The following is a 17214-nucleotide window of genomic DNA, read 5'->3' on the forward strand; positions in this document are numbered from 1 at the left end:
TTGTACCTCCTTTGGCCCGGAGTCCTCTTGCTTTGACACGTCAAGCTTCACATACCTGGATTTGGGGATTTTCATCTCTGCAGATTCTCCCAAACTGTCGGTAGACCCTCGAGAGACAGCTGTTTTCAGGTCTCCCCAGAGAAGCTTGATTAGGGTTAAAGAAAAATGCATTCTTGAATTTGGTAGTCTCTACATATGGGGCGGAGTGGTGGCTCTAAGGCTAGGGATCTGCACTTGGATTCAAAATCCATTTTGGAATAAGGCTGTAACATAACAAAATGTGGAAAAAGTGTTGCACTGTGAATACTTTCTGGATGCAGTGTACGTCCTGCCAGAAAGAGATGTAACCATGCTTGGGGCCAGGACATGTATTGTTTTTACAAAAGTTTTAAAGTAAAAGTGAAAGTAATGCATATGTAACAATTCCCATATATGGGAATAATATATTTTTTTCTTTTTAACAATATTTTCATCTTGATTTTCATTCATTCCAGGTGTTTTAATTGTTTAATTAATCCATTATTTACTAATTAGTGGGTCTGATGATAAAGTAGTTGAAGTCTTTGATTATTCGGTGTTGTTTGCCAGCGTGTCTGCTCTGCTCATTTTTAATCGGCATTAATAAGATACAACAAAGGGGAGGGTTAAACATTTAAATCGATAGCAAAAGCAGAAATATTTCTAAATGTTTTATAAATGCAAAAATCATGCTGCTGTGCTTTTCTGAATGTAGAATAAAAGAAAAACAATACCAGCTAATTAAAAGAGATCTGTGCTATCAGGTGTTGTCACTGGTTAGGAAGCTGGTTGGAACAAAAACCTGCAGCCACGGTGGGCCCCCCACGGACCGAGGTTGGGAAACACTGAGCTGGAGAAAGAAAAAAGATAATGGTGACTTGGAAGAAAATGGAAATACGAATTTAATTTATAAACAGGAGATAAAAAAAGGTCACAAGGACTGACAAATCTTAGTCAAAAACACGGGCAGGGTTGACACAGTACAGGCTCAATGACATCTTAAGCCTTTCCCAGCAGCCTGAGACACAAGGGAGGCGCTCATCCTGACACACAGTCACCCATGCGGGAGTAGCTGAGAGCCACCAATCATCCCAGACAGCTTTTTTAAAGGGAAGTGAAGTGAAACCAGCATGCAGTGCATTCAGACCCCATTTTCTTATCCTGCAACCTTATGCTAAAATCATTGCAATTTATTTTTTCCAGTCGCACATGAATGACGACGAATGACAGAGCGAAAGCAGGATTTCAGAAATTTCTGTAAATTTACTTAAAGTAAAAAAAAAAATGAAATCTCGCAGTGACTCAAGTTTTCAAACCCTTTGTTGTAACACTTTCTCGCGGGACTTCAAATTGTCTTCCGAGAAGAACACATCTCGTCTCCCTAGTCTCCCTACCCAAGATTTTTTTTTTATAATAGAGATATATATGTTTTTTTTTTTAACCAAACATAGTTTTTTAATTTCTATACTGTTCCCAAAACACAGAACTTGGAAAATAACACATCACTTAATTAGCCCAGGAGTCCAATTAAAAACAGAAGCTGATGGGAACAAAAACCTGTACCCACAGGAGGCCACAGGACCGAGGTTGGGAAACACTGGTCTAGCCCATACAGTTTATGTACACTATATATCCAAAAGATTATGGACACCTGATCATCACACTTTTATGAGCTTGTTGGACATTCCATTCCATAGCTCATGGGCATTAAAATGGTGTTGGCCTGCGCAAAGATGGTTGCTCGAAGACAGCCAATTGAGGACAGCTGCACCGAAGATGGCCAACGCTGGCTGAACAAAGACAGCTGATCAAAGAAGGCAGCTGCCGGCTGCACAAAAACGGCTGTTCGAAATCGGCCAATCAAAGACAGCCACCTGAAGATGGCCGATGCTGGCTGCTCAAAGCCAGCCAATTGAAGACAGTCGCCTGAAGACGGCCACTACTGGCTGAACAAAGACAGCTGATCAAAGAAGGCAGCTGCCGGCTGCACAAAAACGGCTGTTCGAAATCGGCCAATCAAAGACAGCCACCTGAAGATGGCCGATGCTGGCTGCTCAAAGCCAGCCAATTGAAGACAGTCGCCTGAAGACGGCCACTACTGGCTGCACAAAGACAGCTGATTGAAGACGGCTACCACCTGCTGCACAAAGGTGGCTGTTCGAATTCAACCAATCAAAGACAACCACCTGAAGATGGCCGATGCTCGCTAAACAAAAACAGCTGATCGAAGACAGCTCTCGCTGGCAGCAAAAAGATAGCTGCTCAAAGCCAGCCAATCGAAGACAGTCACCCAAAGACGGCCACTACTGGCTGCATAAAGACAGCTGATTGAAGACGGCTATCACCTGCTGCACAAAGGTGGCTGTTCGAATTCGACCAATCAAAGACAACCACCTGAAGATGGCTGATGCTGGCTGAATAAAGACAGCTGATTGATGATGGCCACCGCCGGCTACATAAAGAATGCTGCTCGAAAACAGCCAATTGAAGACAGTCGTCTGAAGACGTCCACCACTGGCTGCACAAAGACAGCTGATCAAAGAAGGCAGCCGTCAGCTGCACAAAGATGGCTGTTCACAAACTGTGCTCACAAAGTTGGAAGCTCGCAATTGTCTGAAGTGTGTTTGTCTGCTGTCCCATTAACAGGACCCTTCACTGGAACCAAGGGGCCGAACTCAAACCCTGCTATTATCCCTCCTCCTTGTCCTCTTCCAAACTAAACAGTAGGCACAATGCAGTCCAGAAGGTAGCATTTCCTGGCATCCTCCAAACCCTGACTGGTCCATCAGAAGTGCCAGCTAGTGAAGTGTGAGCCATCTCTCCTCGTTTTCACTTATCTAGAGCCCAATGGCGACTTGCTTTACGCCACTCTTGGCTTTGCACATAGCGATCTTAGGCTTGTGTGCAACAGCTCGGCTTTGCAAACCCACTTTGTGAAGCTCCTGACGCACAGTTCTTGTGCTTATGGTGCCTCCAGAGGCAGTTTGGACTTCTTTTGTGAGTGATGCCACAGATGATAGGTCATTTGTTACACGCTCCAGCACTCAAATCTATGAGTTTGCATGGTCCACAACTTTGTGGCTGAGCTATTGTTTCTCTTTGACGCTTCTTCTTCACAATAACAGCAGTTACAGTGGACCAGAGCAGAAATTTCACATACTGACTTGTGGCAAAGGTGGCATCACATGACAGACCCACCACATTTAACTCTTTCAGGGTGGATGTCGATTTTTGTCAGCAGGAGGGGTTGAGAGCAGTTAACAACTGCAAACAATGACAAAAACCCTCCATTACATTTTAGTTCGACTCTCTTTGCTAGAAGGAAGGTTAGCTTCGTTGGTTTGACCGAGATTTCCATGCACTTGCGGGAGTAGTGGAGAGCAAACAGTGACAAAAATGGCATCGACATCTGGTGAGAGATCGAAGGCGAATGCACAAAGCAAACTACTCCATGGACAACATTTTGTATATTATTACTGAATTGGACTCTGAACTGTCAGATTCCGATTCTGATGCAAGTGATCTGGAGATTGAGATCAAAATCGAAAGTGAGGTACCATCATCAGCTGATCGACCTCCAGCTAATCGTGGTGTCGAACACGTTAGTGTAGATGAAGACCGCCACTCATAATGACACAAGGTACAAACCAGATTGCGTTGCACTGTGATGGCGACTGCTGCTGCCATCCCTGTTCCTGCCACACTTAGACAGCCTGGCAGCCAGCCTGCCACGCATTCCTGCTAACTGTCATACCGCCTGTGAGCATCTCCAGCCACAAGAGACTGTGAACTGGTGGTCACAGCACCCAGCAACTGATATTTTAGGTTGATTTATGTGAGAAACTTGCTTTGGGTGCTTTTTGGAAAACTGCAGGTTTTGGAAAAAATATTCAGCCCTCAAAGAGTTAAAGTCACTGAGCTCTTCAGTAAGAGCCAATGTTAGTCAATGGAGGTTGCATGGCTATGTCTTGTTTAGTTAGCAATGAAACACTTAGACGCAGTCATCTGGAGGGGTGTCCACAGGCTTTTGGTCAAATAGTGTATAAAGCCCACTTGCCTCGTCTTTCATTCCACGCTGGCATGCCAACGGCGTGTCCTTCTTTATCTGCCTTAAAGCCATGGTGAGCCCTGCATCTGAGGGTTTCCTACCAGCATCAATCCCAGCGTGCAGATGATGATTTGTGGCAGGCCGTATACATTAAAGACTAACTCTCCCAGTTGAGCCAATGAGTTTCAAGAGAACCAACACTTAGAATACAATACGATACAATTTATTTTTGTATAGCCCAAAATCACACAAGAAGTGCCGCAATGGGCTTTAACAGGCCGTGCATCTTGATAGCCCACCAGGCTTGACACTCTAAGAAGACAAGGAAAAACTCCCAAAAAAAACCCTTGTAGGGAAAAAATGGAAGAAACCTCAGGAAAGGCAGTTCAAGGAGAGACCTCTTTCCAGGTAGGTTGGGCATACAGTGGGCATCAAAAAGAAGGGGGTCAATACAATACAGTACACAGAACAGAACAAATCCTCAATTCAGTATAAAAATAAAAATTTTACAAGTACGGACCAGAATTTAACAGTAGATGATATCACGTAATATAATTTGTATTTGTTTAGAGTCCTGGAGACCTCAGCCATCAAGCTGCCTAACCCATTTGGCCAGTGCTGGGCCAGCCAATCCGATGAAAGGACCCCTCTAACCCACGATTCCTGCGATCCTCCATCAGGGATGACTTTATCTTAGGCAGACAAAACAACTTGGCAGGTGGGCCGTGGCACCAAGTGCCACATTTGAGTACCGAGAAGAGAAACACAATAGGTGAGGGTTAGTATCCAATTCTAACTATCATGTTACTTATGTTTTAGTGCTAATGACTAACAACAGAGATGCAGTCTGTACAGTTAATCAGCAGCTCTAGTCAGGGTGTGCTAAACTGAAGTTGTGAGTCTTCAGCCGGGATTTGAAAGCTGAGACCGAAGGGGCATCTCTTATAGTAGCAGGCAGACCACTCCACAGTTTAGGGGCCCTGTAACGAAAATCTCGACCTCCCACTGTTATTTTATTAATCCTTGGAATCATAAGCAGACCGGCATCTTGAGATCTTAATGTTCGCTCTGGTTTGTACATCATGATAAGTTCAGACAAGTAAGCCTGACCTTGGCCATTTAATGCTTTATATGTTAAAAGGAGGATTTTGAAATCTGCCCTAAACTTAACCGTAAGCCAGTGTAAAGATTTAAGAACTGGAGTTATGTGTTTGTATTTTTTTGTTCTTGTAATAATTCTTGCAGCAGCATTTTGGATTAACTGGAGGCTGTATAAAGAACAGTTTGAACATCCAGTGAACACCGCATTGCAGTAGTCAATCCTACTAGAAATAAATGCATGAATTAATTTCTCAGAATCCTGTTTATTTAGAAAACGCCTTAACTTCCCAACATTTTTAAGATGGAAGAAACATGATTTGGATAACTTTGTAATGTGTGCTTTAAATGACATGCTAGAGTCAAAGATAACTCCTAGATTGCGGGCTGATTCAGTAAAATTAATGGGGATTCCAACTGAGTTAAATGATGACAAAATATTGCTGTGATCAGCGTCATTCCCTCCAACAATTAACATCTCTGTTTTATTGGTGTTTAAAGACAAGTAGTTCTCATTCATCCACTCCTTTAATTCACTAACACAACTAATTAAAGACAACATTGGAGAAACTTCATTTGATTTAAATGAAAGGTATAACTGGGTGTCATCTGCATACGAGTGAAAATTAACATTATGTTTCCTAATGAGAGATCCCAGTGGAAGCATGTAAAGTGAAAACAGTAAAGGTCCCAGTACTGAGCCCTGCGGGACACCATATTGAACTTCTGTGTGTAATGATGGATTCCTGTCAGCACATTTCTGTACATATTGGAATCGATTTGATAAATAAGAACTAAACCAAGCGAGCATGGTGCCTGTAAGCCCAACATCATTTTCTAGCCTGTGCACTAAAATAGAATGGTCAATGGTGTCAAATGCTGCACTTAAGTCTAACAACATAATTACAGTGGAGGTTCCTTCAGAATGTCGTTTACAACCCACATTAGTGCCGTTTCTGTACTATGACCAGTGTGGACGATCACTTGCCTTTCCCGAGGTTTCTTCCATTTTTTCCCTACAAGGTTTTTTTGGGAGTTTTTCCTTGTCTTCTTAGAGAGTTAAGGCTGGGGGGCTGTCAAGAGGCAGGGCCTGTTAAAGCCCATTGCGGCACTTCTTGTGTGATTTTGGGCTATACAAAAATAAACTGTATTGTATTGTATTGTACTTAGACAAGACTGCAGGTGTGGTCATATAGCAGCTTTATTTTGTCATCGTCACAGTGAGCAGGTTTCAGAAAAGTAGGCAATCAATATTAAATGACAGCATCAGGGCTCTTCTGAACAACTGTTTGTTGGGTGGGGCAAAGGTTTTATACCCCTAGAATGCATAATTTAATATCATTATGAAATACAACAGTTGACACTTTTATTTTACACAATCCTTGAGCCTCTTTAACGCCCATTTTGCAACTTGATTTTCTTGGCCCCTTTGTTATGGCATTCAGATGTAAACTAAGGGAAACCGTGATAAGGCAGACTCAGTGTGGAATGTTTAGACCTTGAGTCCTTTTGACAAATATTTTTCTGTTTGCTCAGCAAAGCGAGTTTTTAAAGCTTACTTCTGCTTAACTCCTTAGACAAGGATTAGTACAAGGAAACGAAGAGAACATTCGTCTTCCACACCAGTGCGTAAACCAGACTAGAATTTCTCAAATAAATTGTAATGCGTAAGGTGTGACTGAAGCTGATTGGCGACTACTTTTTCTAGTATACTTAGAAGAAGCTTTTGCAGCCACAAGTCACCAAGCTTGATGCTGGCAGTGAAGGCAACGGACTGAGCCAGCGGCTTGCAATTAGTCAGGCAGAAGTGAGAACACAGCACTCTTAACTTGGCGTAATAACTCTCTGCCACCTCCATTACAAATTGTCAGCCTGCTACGTTACATCGAATGTATCAAGCATTTAGCGACAAAGCACCGTTTAATTTAAGGAGAAAAGTCGATTCGTCTTAATAAGCGTCCATTATGGATATTCGTAATTCCTGTCAAAAACTCCAAGTTGGTGATTCAGACATGATCGAGCTTTTATTGGGATTAGAATTAGTAGAAACATTTACTGTCCTCTGTTCAGTTATTTCCCATAATGGACTGAACAGATTTTCCACCTGCCACAGATTTGTGAACATTGCATTTTATGCGTTGTTGGGTCTGCCTGTGCTAAGGGCTCAAAGGTATTAACTGACTGAGAAGAAATAGAGACCATTATAGTTAAAGTCAGGGAACGAGACCCAGGTACCCTAACCATTGGCCCTTTTCTCCCATTAATTATGTGGTGGCTCGTTATTGTTTGGCTGTTAATTAAGTAAAAAGAAACAACTAAGGGGCCTGAGTCAAGTCAGTTAAGACAAAGGCAAAAGAAATGAATTAGCAGCAGAAACAGATCACTAATTAAGAAGATGGTTAGAATGAAAACCTGCAGCCACTGCGGCCCTCCAGGACTGGTGTTCGACACAATCGGTTTAACCTCTTTGACTACTAAAAAAACAGAACAGCTCAACTTTAAATTACGACATCATTATTATGAACATGGAAGAAAGGCCAATAAGATCTTAGCCCAACAAATCCACAAGCTGGAAGTCTGTAATGCAATAACAGCAATTAACAACACAGACAAAGATAAAATTATTGACCATACAAATAAATAAATGTCAATAGAATAATAATAATAATAATAATCTCTATATATAATCTTCATTTGGATCTTGATCTTTGTTTGTCTGCGAATGAATTAGAAGAAGCAGCACTAGATGGCAGTAGAGAGACAGCTAAAACATAGGCATTGCATTAAGAATCTCCTCCAGGCTTATAGTACTGAAGACTGTAGTACTCCAGTCACACCTCAAAACACAGACATTCAAACTAAACAAATTGTTGTGCTTTAAATTAACTAATCTTTATATATAATCTTCATTTGGATCTTGATCTTTGTTTGTCCATGAATTCATGTTCCCCTGACACTGCCTTGGCTGTTACTTTTCTTTACAAACACTGTCGATACCACTCTTTGTGTTTAGACATGGCGTCGACATTGTGCTTTGTGTTTAGATCTGGCGTCGACACCTGCTTCGTTGTCGAGATTGTGGTTTTTTCTGTTTCTATTGACCGTCGTTGGCAGCACTTCGTCCAAATCGAATGTTCACCCGCTTCTTGGAGTTGGCAGTCAGAGTATATAAGTCGGACACACTCCTGTGATTTTCCATCAGTCGGCGTTTGGAGTTCAATTGGATTGCCACAAAGCAACCTGCGAGATTGGAGAAAAGTTGAGAAGAGATCGTGAGAGGAAACGACAGCGTCATGAAAACGTGACGGACTGTGAACGGAGAGAAGCAGAAATGCTCCTCCACCACCACATAATTAATATTCGGACAGTGATTCCGAGTAGGCCGTTCCTATCGAATCAATGTCCAAGGGTTTTGTTTTGTAATTTTGTTTCCCTAATAAAAAATCATAATGCTGTGCGATGAAGGGCCCAGTTCACGACTGGCAGCCACGTTTAAACAGGGAGCCCTTCACAGACAACTTTAACACATGCAACGTAGTTATGCGCACATGGCTAGTATAATAATATAATGGATGGATGTAAATTGTGCATGTTCCAAAACATACAAAACTTATATAGAACAATAAAATAACAAAATACAACCACTTTGCATGTAAATAACTTATTTAATAGACTCTACAAACTTTATATAGGAAACGGAAGTACAACAAATAAATAATATTAGAAACACGTCACTAAGTAAATAGAGGGACTTAACATTGCAAATAAAAGTCTTTTTAAACTCAGACATGCCTTGACTTTCTTGGAGCAAAATCATTTGTTACAGCCTAGACACGGCTCTGTTAAGGCTCAACATTGCAAGGCCACGAAGACGGTCTTGTGTGTCCCTAATTAATGTCCCCCGGAGTTAAAAATCCCTGGTGGTGCAGTAGCCACAGTGTCCCAGCTGGTGTGCCAGGGCTCCTGCCTTTAAGACCTCCTCTCCTCAGAGCTCACTCTTTCACCTTAGCACCACCCGACCCGAGGAACATGCCAAGTGGGCGGTGGTGATGACAGGAGGAAGGTGCCTGGAGTCTGGAGTGCACCCGGGTGGGCAGGGTTTGGTGACTGGGACCCATACTACTTTGTAAAGCTTGTAGTAATAAAATGCACTGTATTTTTCATTCCAACTGATGGAGCATCCCAAACATTTGTAGTTATAAAAAGCTTTACTGCAATTGTGCCATCTGTTGGAATGACAAATGCAATGCATGTCATTGCTACAAATGTTTGGGATGCACCAGCTGTTGGAATGAGTGAGACACAGCAAGCAGACAAACACACAAACCCTTATCCTTTTATTAAGGTGGATAGCACATGCTGGCCAGTCACATGTGCAGTTTTTCACACAAAACAAAAAAAGGTAATGCATGTTTTATAATAAATACATATTAAACATATTTAGTTTCTTATTTGGTAAGTAATGAGTAATATAACTAAAAGTAACCTTCATCACACTGCTTGGGAGACAAAGGTTGCATGCTTGTTTTTGGATTCATGGTGGCAATGATGACACAGTTTATTAATAGTAATAATAACACTATAATAATAATAATAATAATAATAATGTAGCGACCTCCACGTCAGGTTCGAAAAAGTACAGTAAAGCTCACAAAAGTTTACCTGAACAATAAAGAAGAAAAAAAAAATACAGGGTTGTAACAGCAAAAAAAAAAAATGAATGTCTTTGACTTTAAACTATTTACAATCTCCTATATTTCTCTCATATTTGTGGTCCTAAGAGACGCCGTTAAAGAAAAACAAAAACAGAAAAAGAAGAAAACGCCGACTTCGTAAACCCACACCACAGCCTTCTAGCCCCTTCTCCAACGAACCTCTCGACCCTCCTCCCGTCCTGGGTACCCCCCCCTTACCACATCAATCATACCCCCGCTGTCAGTCCACCACACTGTACTCCTCCCTCCTTCAATCGGACCCAACAGTCGCTCCAAAAGGGGATTCAACCTGGCTGGGACGCTACAGTAACAACAACAACATCAACAATAATAATAATAATAATACATTTTATATATATGAGGGATGTTCAAAACGTTTCCGCACCTTTATAGTTTCGTTGAAAACGGTGAAGTCGGGAGGAGAAGTAATTGGGCATTAAAAAGTCGGTATGACGCTGGGAAAATTGCATCGCAAAGGAAGGTGACTATGTAGAAAAGTGATGTCATTTGTTTTTGAAATTCTTAATAAATACTGTAAGCGTTTAAAAAATTGTGGAAAATTTGTGAACGTCTCTTATATATATAAAATGTATTATTATTATTAGGTGCATTGGGCGATTCTAAATTGTCCCTAGTGTGTGCTTAGTGTTTGTGTGTGCCCTGCGGTGGGCTGGCACCCTGCCCAGGGTTGGTTTCCTGCCTTGTGCCCTGTGTTGGCTGGGACTGGCTCCAGCAGACCCCCGTGACCATGTAGTTAGGATATAGCAGGTTGGATAATGTATGGAGGGCGGCACGATGGCGCAGTGGGTAGCGCTGCTGCCTCGCAGTTAGGAGACCCAGGTTTTCTTCCCGGGTCCTCCCTGCGTGGAGTCTGCATGTTCTCCCCGTGTCTGCGTGGGTTTCCTCCCACAGTCCAAAGACATGCCGGTTAGGGGCATTGGCGATCCTAAATTGTCCCTAGTGTGTGCTTGGTGTGTGTGTGTGTGTGCCCTGCAGTGGGCTGGCACCCTGCCCGGGGTTTGTTTCCTGCCTTGCGCCCTGTGTTGGCTGGAATTGACTCCAGCAGACCCTTGTGACCCTGTAGTTAGGTTAGATAATGAATGGATGGATTATTATTATTATTATTATTGCTGTTTTTATTATTGTAGTGTCCCAGCCAGGTTGAATCCCCTTTTGGAGCGACTGTTGGGTCCGATTGAAGGAGGGCGGAGTACAGCGCGGAGGACTGACAGCAGGGGTATGATTGATGCGGTAATGGGGGGCGGTTTCCCATGTTAATGGTGTCAGAGCTTTTTCCCCAATGAAGATCTCCAGGGCTGGGGGGGGTTTAAGAAAGCAGGTTTCTGCCTTAACCAGGATACTCACGTTATCCTGGCTTTGTGACAAAAGCGTAACTGTAACTTGCTTATCGGCTGTAGACAGACACGTCCACTGAGGCTTTGCAGAGTCCTCGAGCTGCGGCGTATTTCTACGGAGAAACGCTTGAAGTACAACAATAAAACTGAACATTCATTGGTCATGAAGCGTTCATACGAGTCGTTTATAATCATGTACTGAAGCTAAGTACCAATAACTGATATTCCATGTGCCCAACTGGCCGTCATCGTAAGTTTATTCATTGATCCGCCGTTCTTGTTGCTGTTTGAACCTGCGGTTTGAACCCCTAGAAGCTTAGTCGAGTTGTGTTGTGTAAGAGGACTTCTGAAATTGTCCAAGTAAGGTTTGAATTTGGCTGCTGTTTGTAATTTAGAAAACTACAGATCTGTGAAAAACTTTTTTAAAACCTGGCAGGATCTAATCAATAACATTTTAGAATAAACATTTAAATTGGGGAAGTGGATTCTTTTACCTTAGGTATTTATGTATTTATTTAAATTCTTTTTTATTATTTATTTATTTTTATTTATTTATTTTACTTGTTTTACCTACTATTAAATGTTTTGTTTTGTTGGCCCAGTGCTCTTTCTCATGGGGGTTGATTTGATTTGAACTTATCCATCCATTGTCCAACCCGCTGAATCCGAACACAGGGTCACGGGGGTCTGCTGGAGCCAGTCCCAGACAACACAGGGCACAAGGCAGGAACCAATCCTGGGCAGGGTGCCAACCCACTGCAGGACACACACAAACACACCCAGCACACACAAAGGCCAATTTAGAATCGCCAATCCACCTAACCTGCATGTCTTTGGACTGTGGGAGGAAACCGGAGCGCCCGGAGGAAACCCACGCAGACACGGGGAGAACATGCAAACTCCACGCTGGGAGGACCCGGGAATCGAACCCGGGTCTCCTAACTGCGAGGCAGCAGCGCTACCACTGCGCCACCGTGCCGCCCGATTTGAACTTAGTTTTGTAAGATTTGACTTGCTTCTATGGAATGTTGTTTGCTTTTAATAAATTCAATAAAATGTTAAAGAAAAAGAAAGCTACGGGTTTTGAAATTTGTAACTAATTCTATCTTGTGAAGCGTAGCAGCTTAGCTGGGACCATCGGAGTGGCAGTTAGCAGGTTGTGATGGAGCAGGCGTGTTTTGTCATTTCTACATGCTGGGACCAAAATGTCTGCAATGTGCACTTTAATCACGATGTCAGAATTGTTTTATTTGTAATTTTTAAACTGTGGATCAGAGGGGGAAATCACAGAAAAATGTGTCTTTGTCCCAAACTGTTATGGAGGACACCGTATTAGAAATTAACATAAGCCTGACAGAACCATAATAGCTGCAGCCTGCAATTGTATCAGGGGCCATTCAGTCTGAGACACTGCACGGTGATTTGGGTGTCACCCCCTCCTGGTGTGATCTGTATCACCTGCACCCCCCTAGTGACGCCATTGGGTGATTCAAACTTTTTGAAAACTTTTTTGCCATCCCATCTATTATTTGCTAATACCGCATCCAGACTCCATGGAAAAATCTAGAAGATCTGCCTTTTTTAAAATCATCTGGGTTATTGAGGTGCCTGGATGCCCCCCACACCTGCACCCCCTCCTTCTCCTGACCTCCCGTGCCCACTAATTTCACAACTGCTGATGCTGCTCTCTGTATTAATTACATTTTATATTTCTGGCTAATGCTGGCTGCTTTCTTCCATTTTCCAGAGCCTTCTATGCATGCAGCAGTGACACAGGTGTGCACCATGACAGAGTTGCCCACTCAGACAACGGCACAGGAGGAGCAGGACACGAGGCCGCCGCCGCCACCACCATTGCCCCCCACCTCGCAGACCCATCTGTGGGACAAACTGAGGCAGATCGTGTTGACAGTGGGCTGCAGCATCTGCTTTTGCCTCATTTCCCAAATTCTGGTAAGACGGCCAGCATGGGCGCATCACGGGCATCACAGGCATCACGGGGAGTGTTTCAGTTGACCGCTTTAATGAGGCATCACTTGAAATTCTCTTAGCTTAATCTAAACAGTGGGAGCCCCCTTTTAACTCATCTGTGTTTTGAATCATTTTAATATTTCAATTTTTAGAGCGATCACAAAGGGCATTATTAGGGAAGACTAACCTGTCTGGTAACATTTAAAAATATAATCCTAAATCCAAGGTGTGACTAAGCAGCACCACCACCTGGGAACACAGCAGATTGTGGGATTCTGGCGGCTCAGTGGTTAGCAATGCTGCCCAAACCCTGGGCTCAAATGGGCTGCACCAAGAATGAGGAACAACTGAGCTTGAATTGGCATCCCATCTAAGAACTTCATCCCTGCTTTTATTGTGTAGTGGGTGTCAAAAAAGGGGGGTAAATACAACACAATACACAGAACAGGACACAAGCAATCCTCAATACAATATATTAGTGCAATAGAAATATTACAAATACAGAGCAGAATCCAACAGTCGATGATATCCCATAATACGATTTGGATTTGTTCAGAGTCCTGGAGACCTCAGCCATCAAGTTGCCTCCCCCATTTGGCCATTCAACAGCTGAAACAGCGCTGGGCCAGCCAATCCGATGAAAGGACCCCTCTACCTGACGATTCCTGCGATCCTCCATCAGGGATGACTTTACCTTAGGTAGACAAAACAACTTGGCAGGTGGGCCATGGCACCAAGTGCCACATTTGAGTACCGAGAAGAGAAACAGAATAGGTGAGGGATAGTATCAAATTCTAACTATCATGTTACTTTTGTTTTAGTGCTAATGACTAACAACAGAGATGCAGTCTGTACAGTTAATCCGCAGCTCTAGTCAGGGTGTGCTAAACTGAAATCGTGAGTCTTCAGCTGGGATTTGAAAGTTGAGACCGATGGGGTATCTCTTATAGTAGCAGGCAGACCATTCCACAGTTTAGGGGCCCTGTAACTAAAAGCTCGACCTCCCACTGTTATTTTATTAATCCTTAGAATCATAAGCAGACTGGCATCTTGAGATCTTAATGTGTGCTCTGGTTTGTACATCATGATAAGTTCAGACAAGTAAGCCTGACCTCGGCCATTTAAGGCTTTATATGTTAAAAGGAGGATTTTGAAATCTGCCCTAAACTTTAACCGGGAGCCAGTGTAAGGATTTAAGAACTGGAGTTATGTGTTCGTATTTTCTTGTTCTTGTAATAATTCTTGCAGCAGCATTTTGGATTAACTGGAGGCTGTATAAAGAACAGTTTGAACATCCAGTGAACACCGCATTGCAGTAGTCAATCCTACTAGAAATAGATGCATGAATTAATTTCTCAGAATCCTGCTTACTTAGAAAACACCTCAATTTCCCCACATTTAGACAATTTTGCAATGTGCGCTCTAAATGACATGCTAGAAAAAAAGATATCTAATAGATTGCAGGCAGATTCAGTAAAATTAATGGTGATTCCAGTTAAATGATGACAAATTATTGTTGTGATCAGCGTCATTCCCTCCAGTAATTAACATCTCTATTTTATCAGTATTTAAAGACAAGTAGTTCTCATCCGTCCACTCCTTTAACTCACTAACACAACTAATTAAAGACAACATCGGAGAAATTTCATTTGGTCTAAGGTATAACTGGGTGTCATCTGTGTACAAGTGAAAATTAACATGATGTTTTCTAATGAGAGATCCCAGTGGAAACATGTAAAGTGGAAACAGTAAAGGTCCCAGTACTGAGTGCTGCAGGACACCATATTTAATTTCTGTGTATTATGATGGAGTCCTGTCAGCACATTTCTGTACGTACAGGAATCAATTTGATAAATAAGAACTAAACCAGGCAAGGACAGAGACTGTAAGCCCAGCATCATTTTCTAGCCTGTGCAGTAAAATAGAATGGTCAATGGTATCAAACAATGCGCTTAAGTCTAACAACATAATTACAGTGGAGTTTCCTTCATCAGAGGATATCAGAATGTCATTTACAACACACATTAGTGTCGTTTCTGTTCTATGACCAGTGCGGAAACCAGACTGGAATTTCTCAATAAATTGTGATGTGTAAGATGTGACTGAACCTGATTGGCGACTACATTTTCTAGTATGTTAGAGGGAAAGGGTAAATTTGAAATGGGTCTATAGTTATTAAGAATGTGTGGGTCTAGATCTGACTTTTTAAGTAATGGTTTATTGATGACACTTTTAGTGCATCAGGTACTGTGCCATGAAATAATGGACTATTAATAATGTTAAGAATTGGCGCTGCAAGAATATCCATTGTGTTTTTTTACTAGTTTTGTTGGCACTGGATCAAGTGGTAAGAACAAGTGGTAGGATTCATTTTAAAAATTAAACTCAAGACTTTCTGCTCTGTTATAGGATTAAAATTTAGCCACCGTTCTAAATAGCTCCCAAAAATTTTTATTAATGCTATCTCTTATTTTAGAATAGTAGTCTGAGCGAGCTTTAAAGAGAGCTTTTTATATTTTTCAACACTCCCTGTCCATGCAATTTAAAAGACCTGCAGCTTTGTTGCTCTCCATCTGTGCTCCAGTTTTCATTTCATTCAGTTTATTGAGTGTTTTCATTAAACCAGGTAGAGTTTCTATCTGCTTTGATCAATTTTGTTTTAAGGGGAGCCACTGTGTCCAGAGTATCTTTCAAGGTCACATTATAATATGATGTTAGCTGATCTAAATTGTTTGCCACGTTTACAATTGATATTAACTGATTTGAATGGTTTTCCAAAATTACACTTGATTTTCTCAAAGTTATCTATAAAATACATAAATTAAAAAATAAAATATTATATATCTTTCCCTAGTGGTACGGCAGTGATTCCAAGCTAAAGAAAAAATATACCTAGCTTCTTTTTAATACACCCCCAATGATACAATATTTAAAGAAGAGCTACTGGTGAAAGCGTGATACGGTCAGGGTTTCTGCAGTCAGCTCTGGCCTCTTCGGGAGTGCGGGTGGCATGTTTCTTAGGTCCGGGCAAAAGCAATGTCTTCCAACTGTTCGGTGCAGTTGCCCAAGTTTTATATTTTTTCATGTTTTTTGGGCAACATGCGATTCATTCCCAGGAACACCCTGAACACCATACAGTGGCCCCTGGCCATATATTGATAGATAGATAGATAGATAGATAGATAGATAGATAGATAGATAGATAGATAGATAGATAGATAGATAGATAGATAGATAGATAGATAGATAGATAGATAGATAGATAGATAGATAGATAGATAGATAGATAGATAGATAGATAGATAGATAGATAGATAGATAGATAGATAGATAGATAGATAGATACTTTATTAATCCCAAGGGGAAATTCACATACTCCAGTAGCAGTATACTGATAAAGAACATTATGAAATTAAAAAGTGATAACAATGCCGATAACAATGCAGGTATACAGATAGACAATAACTTTAACGTTTATTGAACGGAATTGAAGAGTCGCATAGTGTGGGGGAGGAACGATCTCCTCAGTTAGTCAGTGGAGCAGGACATTGACAGCAGTCTGTGGCTGAAGCTGCTCCTCTGTCTGGAGATGATACTGTTTATTGGATGCAGTGGATTCTCCATTATTGACAGGAGCCTGCTCAGTGCCCGTCGCTCTGCCACGGATGTCAAACTGTCCAGCTCCATGCCGATCATCATCAAACTGGGAGCACATCGGCACTTTTAAATAGCCTCCCTGCGTCGTCATTCTTTTTGTTTCTGTCAGATGGTTTGTGTAGTTTCACCAGTATTTATTTATGGCCTCAATTACCCATTTTTAAGAAAATTATGTGTATGGAATAAACCTCACAGATCACAATGGCACACTTCAGATCTTTGACTACAAGTGTGCCTTTGGTACTGGGCTTTAAAACATTGGGATGCCCACCTGTGACCTTACATTTATATTTATTTATTTGGCTGACACCTTTATCTAAGGTGACTTACAACACTTATGATACAATTGGTT

The 17214-nt window shown here is 41.8% G+C and overlaps 1 protein-coding gene across 1 annotated transcript in view; it reads left to right on the forward strand.

Annotated features, from left to right (window-relative positions):
* ptpn5 (protein tyrosine phosphatase non-receptor type 5) overlaps positions 1 to 17214 on the forward strand; it is a 181501-nt gene that overhangs the window by 100393 nt on the left and 63894 nt on the right. Inside the window, exon 3 of the mRNA XM_028796021.2 lies at positions 12982 to 13187. Coding sequence (XP_028651854.1) covers positions 12990 to 13187 — 198 coding nt within the window. The 5' untranslated portion in view covers positions 12982 to 12989. The remainder of the gene's footprint in view (positions 1 to 12981; positions 13188 to 17214) is intronic.

The sequence above is a fragment of the Erpetoichthys calabaricus genome, chromosome 2 (assembly GCF_900747795.2).
Source record: "Erpetoichthys calabaricus chromosome 2, fErpCal1.3, whole genome shotgun sequence".
Taxonomy (NCBI): domain Eukaryota; kingdom Metazoa; phylum Chordata; class Cladistia; order Polypteriformes; family Polypteridae; genus Erpetoichthys; species Erpetoichthys calabaricus.